Consider the following 8,060-nt stretch of genomic DNA (forward strand, 5'->3'; position numbering starts at 1 on the left):
TTGAAAATCAAACTTAAGAAAATGACAGAGGAAATGATTAGTGCTGGTCTGTATGGGGTTTATAGCCTGAGTAGTCCAAATAATTATGACGTCTGGGTCGGCTATTTTAATTTTTTTCTGGGACGCCTTCACAGAAAAAAATTAAAATAGCCTTGCCAGACGTCATAATTATTTGGACTATAGCCTGAGTAGATAATAAAGGACAAACAGAGACAGAAAAATTAATCGAAATAAAAAAAATATAGAAAAGTAGTCAGAAGAGACACCAAAATTGATTATAAAAAATCAATACAATACTGAAGAACCCCTCGAAACCCCCAATTTAGACCCTCGTCCATAGCAGACGCACAAAAAAACACACTAATGTGTACCGTAATGATTACTAATAGTATGTTTAACAAATAATCATACTACGTGATCTCTTAACCTACATGATCTACTTTGTATTACTTTTTACCAATGCAACCGGTCAACATTGAGATTGAGAAATACTTTTAATTATTCAAAAAATATATATTAAGAATGCTCTTGTGCTACATTTAATTTAAATTCAATAAAGTAATAAAACATTCAAATTCAAAATTTAAAGTTGATATGTTTACAGCAACTTCTCACAGAAAAAAACCACAACATATATTTATTATATAACTTGACAGACTGTATCATATATGTGATCCTATGCACACGTGACCTTGCCAGAAATTGCGCCGCAACTGTTTTTATTAGAAATAATTTATACGTGTTTTATGTGTACAAAATCAACAGATAAGTCCAACTCTGGACTAATGTGTCAGAATATGGGACGAAGTGGATATCAAGTCTCAAAGTCCACATGATATGCTAACTTAATGCGTAATTCCAAAATTCTATTCCACTATGTTAAGCTGTATCATTTATAACGTTGTGATCTGTTCAATATTTTATATTGTGGTTGATTCAGACAGTTCAACGTTCCGTGCCGCCGTTTATGAACATGCTGTTATTATACCAACCGAGAGAAAAGCTTGGGTTGATAGGTCTACAGCGTTGGAAAATATGATGAAAAATTTTGAAATTTACAAAGTACAGGCAGAGATTGCTGGAAAACAGGTATTTGGTTTTTACTCTATATTCCCTCTTCTCCTTATTCTTCGCTCTTAATTTCAAAAGTAAACGAACTATTTATTTTTTTTATTTGTATAATATATATTTTTTTATCTATCTTTACAAGAATAAAAGGTTTAGACTAAAAGAAGACAAAATTTCCTCCTAACAAGTCTATTATATTCTTTTTATTTATACTTTTTCCAAAATTCTGTCGAAATTCGTTGGTCCTCTGAAAAGAACAGTTTGCCTGTGTTTATCTAGTAAATAGCAGGCTATATAAAATTTATAAACAATACGTCCTCAATATGAGACAATTGCCTTGAGCAGAAATATCAATAAAATAATGTAATCGTTCTGAATATATCGTATGCTTGTGATAGTTGCACCAGACATGAAGCACCATCAATTATCAGTTTTATTTTATAAAAATCAAAGCCTTTTATTTTCCAGAATGTCAATATTTTAGTATTTCCAGAAGACGGATTGTTCGGTATGGGATTTTCCAGAGCTGGATTAGAATCATATTTGGAATATATTCCCGATCCAAATGAAAAATGGAATGCTTGTAACTTTCCAGACAAATATGCAAATACGGAAATTCAAAGAAAACTTAGCTGTGTTGCAAAGGAGAATTCTTTATATCTTGTTGTAAACATGGGGGACCGCCAATCCTGTAATCCTACAAACGATACAAAATGTCCCAAGGATGGACACTATCAATTTAACACAGACGTCGTTTATAATCCAAAAGGGGAGCTTATTGCAAAGTATCACAAAATCAATTTGTTTTATGAAAAGCAGTTTGATACACCACCTGTTTCGGACATTGTCACCTTCGATACATCTTTTGGAAAATTTGCTATGTTTACATGCTTTGATATTTTATTCAAGACTCCAGCTTTAGATTCTTTGAAAATACAAGGTGTTGGTAACGTCGTATTTCCAACAGCTTGGATGGATGCTCTCCCTTTATTAGCTGCTATTCAATTCCATTCTGCATTTGCTGCTGGATCAAAAGTCAACTTTTTGGCGGCAAATATAAATCGTCCTTCATTCAGATTTCACGGAAGTGGAATATACTCCCCGGAAGGATATGGGGCATTTCACTACAGCGAAAAACATGGCGGAAAACTTTTAATAGCCAATTTATCAGTTATACAAAATAGCAATTTTATCACGCAAGATATATATACAACACCAACAAATGAACTTGAATCACAGAACCAATCAAGTCAGTTTAATTCTTATGTTTTTCATGATTTATTCACCTTTGTGCCATTGACGAAGGCGATAGGGAATATAAGCGTTTGTAACGGAAAACTTTGTTGTCATCTTAAGTACGAGCTGTCTAATGGTGAATCTGAAAATTACGCATTTGGCGCCTTTGATGGTTTGCATACATATGAAGGTGTGTATTATATCCAAGTTTGTACATTGCTGAAATGCAAATCTTCATCTAAGAACAGTTGTGGCGAACCAGTAAAAACAGCCAGTACAAGTTTTAAAAATCTGAAAATGACCGGAACATTCGGAACGCCGCATATTTTTCCGGAAATCCTACTTACAGATCATGGTACATTGAAACTTTCATCTGGAAACTTCTGGAGGTACGGCAATGGAACATTACAATCAGACCAAGGCTTTGAACTTCCTGTTATTAGTGTTGGGATGTTTGCTAGAGATTATAGTCTAGATGAAGATAATATAGAGCCTGTGAGAGATGATGAATCAAATACTGCATTTAATTGCAAACCTTCTATCTTTGTAATCATATTTGTTTATAGTTTAATATCATGTAGAACAACTGTTACAGTGTTCGGCAAATGAAAATTACATTTTTTTAATTTAGTTTAATAAGGTCCAGTAGAATTTTGTCAAATGCAAACAATAAACCACAGCTCAAAAGAAAAAATACCAACAAACACACCTTAAAATTTATGAAGCTGGGTTTAAATTTGAAAACAAATGAGATGTGGTATGATTGACAATGAGACAAAACTCCTTAAATGACCAAAAATAGTAGTTAACAATAATTATAGGTCACTCAGCGTGTGGTCTTCAACAATGAGCAAAACTAACAATTTTTTTTATAATAATACATGTAGCTCCGTTTATTCAAAATGGCTCAGTATGTATGTCCTGTTAGTGGACCAGTTTAGGTATGAGTGCCAATGAGACACCATCTAGGTCGCAATTTGTAGATTCTGTCATTCCTATATTTCTTCGATCCGGAACTAAAGCACATGCGGAAAAGTGAAAGGGTTGCCCTTTTGGTTTTATGCGACCACATCACACTCGGCCCATACGTAGAACATATATATTATTGTCTTAAACAATGATCAATCTAATCTCTTGGATTCCAGGTACAATGTGAGTGTTACAAATAAAGGCACCAGTAGTAAACCGCTGTTCAAAACTCATAAATCCATGGACAAAAATCAAATTCGGGTTACAAACTAAAACAGAGGGAAACGCATTTAATATATGAGGAGAAGAACGACACAACATTAAAATGTAACACACACAGAAACGGACTAAGCATTAAACAAAATCCTATGAGAATACAAAATTGAATAATATGAGTTTTGTTGTTAATATAAAATGGAAGATGTGGTATAATTGCCAATGAAACAACTCTTCACAAGAGACAAATGACACAGGAATTTACAACTATAGGTCACCATACGGCCTTCAACAATGAACAAAGCCCATACCGCATAATCAGCTATAAAATGCCCGAAATGAACATCAAAGGGTCTACAGGATAAGAACGACTATCGAATCTTTAATCGTTCTTATCCTGTAGACCCTATGTTGTTCTATTTCGCCAGCTAGAAAGATAAGAAATCGTCAACCTAATTCAAATGCTCATTATTTTGATTTGTACAATGATCTTGCTACTGATAAGAAAGATTTCATAACAATGTGTTGTATTATAAACAAATGATAAATACATGTCCAGGCAGTGTTTGACCGAGTTTATAAGTTGGTTATTTTTCCACGAATACATGTATATTATTTTACAAAGATATAGAATATAAATAAATTTAAATGTGTTGACAAATAGCAATTACGAGACGTATAACTGAATTTATATATTACGAATACGTACACTGTATTAATAAATGCTTATTTCATATTTCTTTTCTTTTCTTTGTTACTGCTTTTATTGATTTTTTGTTGTTGTTTAACTTTTCCTTTTTCAGTTTATTGGATATGTAAAAAAGAAGATGTGGTATGATTGCCAATGAGAAAACTCTCCACAAGAGACCAAAATGACACAGAAATTAACAACTACTATAGGTCACCATACGGCCTTCAACAATGAGCAAATCCCACTCCGCATAGTTAGCCATAAAAGACCCCGAAATGCAAAACAATTCAATCGAGAAAACCACCGGCCTAATTTATATAATAAAGGAATGTCCATTTAATATTAATACATAGTTACAAAAGGAGATTTTGGGTACAACGAATTGGGAAATAGCTGATTTCGTAGGCAAATTGTGCTTTATGATTTTCAAATGAATCTCTCGTGAGATTCACATGTCATATTCCCATTTATACAATCTTGTTTTTAAGGTGCCTTTTCCCATTATCTAAAATTAAGACTTGATTTTGTTCATGAAAAATACAAATACAAATTCTAAATTAAATGGATAGGTGCTTTTCTTATGACATTGATATCGCAGCAGAAAGGTAAGACCCATTTACTGTAGTATAAACCTTATCATAAATTACTGCTTACTGGATTGTACTCAAAGGAACGCAACAGGTGTCACGTCTGAGACAGGAACACGGGAACCTTAGTTCAGTCTAATTTTGTTGTGGTGCTCATGTTGCTAAATCATATATTTCTGTGTAGTACATGTATTTTAGCTGTAGTTTCTTTTTCAATGTTGTTGTCTCGGCTTTTGTCTATTGTTGGTTTTATTTGCATCCTTGATTTCATCGTGCCTGCAATGCTTTTGACTATAATAGTTAAAGGGAGGCGAGAAGTAATGAAGGGATACATGTATACAAACTCATTAGTCAAAAACATATTGCAAAGTTATGATAAAGAAGGAAACACTTCAAAAGACGAAAAAAGTTAAAAACAAACCACAACAAAGAAAAATAAAGTCTGTCATGAACAACACGTGACTAAAATGGATTTCAACTGTTCAAGGGCAAATATGATGGTTAAAATGATAACAAATATGGATAGTTTAAAATAGCATAAACAATAATGTGCCGCTTCAATAGGTTATATCAAAGATTTTAATCTGCTCATACCTTCTCTTGATAAAACCTATGACGCCGTTACATAAGAATATTTAAAAAAAAATAAAACCCCTTTATAAGAACTTTTATTTTATATGTAGGTAACAAAAGTAAACAACAACAAAATAGCTTAAAAAGTGATACTAATATACAATACTGATTAAAAAAGCACTATTTCAATAATAATTCAAATAACTCTGAATTACAACACAATATCATTCTGAAAAATAATGACAAATGAACCATTAAATTTAAAATTTAGTTAACATATTTCATATTCTTATATATTTGTTTTAGCATTCAAATACACATCTAAAATATATAGCTTTTAAAATTACCGTTAGGACCTTATTACTAAAATTTTCATTACAGATCAATATTTTTATTATAATTGCCAAGTTTTTTCACGATCAAAAATTGAAAGTTTGTACTACTAACATATTTAATATTGAGCCACATGAACTTGAGATCAAAACAATATCTGATTATTACGAAAATAAAACCTCTTTCAATCAAATAGTTAAAAAGCAACAAAAAAAATACAATTACACATGGTGAAAAGTAATTTAATAAAAATTAATGGTATATTTTGACGTGGTGTACGTGCCAAAAAAGAATAATAGAGTGGTCTATACGGGCAATTTCTGCCTCGTTTGCACCGTTTTACAATTGATGTATTTGAAAAAAATCACCAAGATATTTTTGATATGTACTTTGATTTGAAAATTCATTGCAAATTATTTGGTTTTATCATATAGACAATATAAAAAATGAAAGTGTACGCGAGACATCTTATCTAATAATTCACAACTGTCACATTAAAAATCACAAATGATGGAAAACCAAATATCTTACATACTTGTTTTTAAATTTCCTTTATCCAACTACAGGCATCAATACACACTTTACAGTGAGAGCCAACAATGAATAATTAAGGAATCATTAATGTTATATTTTTTCTGTCTATGAAAAAAATAACATTAAACAAAGTGGAGTACACTGAATAACCCACGTACAAGTGTGCACCACGTTTGTTATGTAACTTAAAATAGACAGAAAAAAAAAGTAAAGTCATTCCTTATAATTTGATTCTAAATTCCATTTTAAGTCGGAGTAAATAATGAAAAAATGATAATGACGTCACGGTCACATGACAAAATAATGTTTATGAGCTGATAGACAAAACAATGTCAGCCAATCATAGGATGCGTTACATCTAAAATTAAATTATGGAAATATATACAAATATAATTCAATAAATTCATAAATCTCTCGTAATACAATTTGAAACGACGTGATAGATATACTGGAACGAATAATTGGAACGAATATTATTTCATTTTTCCATTTCTCCAAATCAATTATGTTTTATTTCTATGTTTTTTTTTATAAATTTTTTCTGCTTTAATATATATTTATTTAATTAACACCTACACATTTGATGATGCCTCAGTGAATTTATATTCTTCAATATATTTTGGTGAAAACAATTAGCATAAAACAATTTTTTTTTTAATTATCTGCTAACTCTTTTAATATCAAAAATGTGCACAAGTTTATTTGATTTAATATTTGTATTTTAGTATATTATTTAGATTATCGTTATTCATAACTGTCATTTTTTTAAGACAAAAGTTTTTCCTTAAAATCAGTTTGCCAAATGTTTAGATCTGTTAATGAATACTGTATAGTGCCCTTCAAATGATCTTTTTGGTATTTGTTTGTCGTTGGATAGTGCTTATATTCTTTCTGTGCAAACTGTTTTATTTTCTCCAGATGATTCCTCGTCAAAACCTTATTTCCGTGTATATCCCTTCATTCAATTACATTTTGATCTCCGGCTATCGCAGTAGAAATAAACAACTAAAGAGCCAAACTAATTAAACATTCAAATAACAAATGTTTAAAGCAGTATGCATCGAGTGTGTTGGTAAATGTGGTATCTTTGGTTAGCTTGCTTGCTAGCTGAACCGCAATGCCATTACTAGGTAAGGTAAACTATCCTCTTTTACGAGCAGACTAGTTCGACATAGAACCCAGCTATCTGGTTGTAGGACTAAACTACTCCACCAAAAGGGGGTAATATACCTAACATAATAACGCCGTCACGGTTCAGCTAACAAGCAGGCTAACCAAAGATTCTACCTTTACCTACACACTCAATGCATTCTGCTGTAAAGTAATTTACATAACAACAATCATAAAATTTAAAACTTAAAATAAAAAAAAGCTATGGTAGACAAAGTGTATCCATACTTATTTTTCCATTCAATTGCAACGCTTGCACACCAATAGATTTAATAGAGTTCTTTAAGTAATTTCCAAGTCACAGTCAATTGTTTTTCGCAATTAGATTGAATTAGAAACAACAAACACCAATAAACATATAGTGTTTTCCCTCTACATCAAGTCTTATACCTTTACAGTTTTTGCATCACAAATTATTTGTGTATTTGTGTCATTGCTAAAAAAACAATACCAAATTCGGTTTGGGTAGACTACAAGCATGTGAATAAAGTATTTCAATTTGATACATGCTCTTCTTTCAAAAGTTTGTATTTTCATCTAGTGTTTGAATCGTTCCAACACTATGCAAAGACGATGAAGCTGATGACTGTCTACTTAAATTACCTCGACATTTACCAAAAAGGTCTTTGTATAATGCACCGACTCTCCTGTTGAAAACAAACACAAAGAAGATAAAAAGACCT

The 8,060-nt window shown here is 31.4% G+C and overlaps 1 protein-coding gene across 1 annotated transcript; it reads left to right on the forward strand.

Annotated features, from left to right (window-relative positions):
• The first annotated feature begins 696 nt into the window (after positions 1 to 696).
• On the forward strand, positions 697 to 4,203 carry LOC134692660 (pantetheinase-like). The gene is made up of 2 exons (XM_063553125.1): positions 697 to 1,089; positions 1,537 to 4,203. Exons 1-2 carry the CDS (start codon positions 877 to 879, stop codon positions 2,911 to 2,913), a joined length of 1,590 nt encoding a protein of 529 aa, XP_063409195.1. The 5' UTR covers positions 697 to 876; the 3' UTR covers positions 2,914 to 4,203.
• Positions 4,204 to 8,060: the final 3,857 nt, after the last annotated feature.

Source organism: Mytilus trossulus, chromosome 12, assembly GCF_036588685.1.
Source record: "Mytilus trossulus isolate FHL-02 chromosome 12, PNRI_Mtr1.1.1.hap1, whole genome shotgun sequence".
Lineage (NCBI taxonomy): Eukaryota > Metazoa > Mollusca > Bivalvia > Mytilida > Mytilidae > Mytilus > Mytilus trossulus.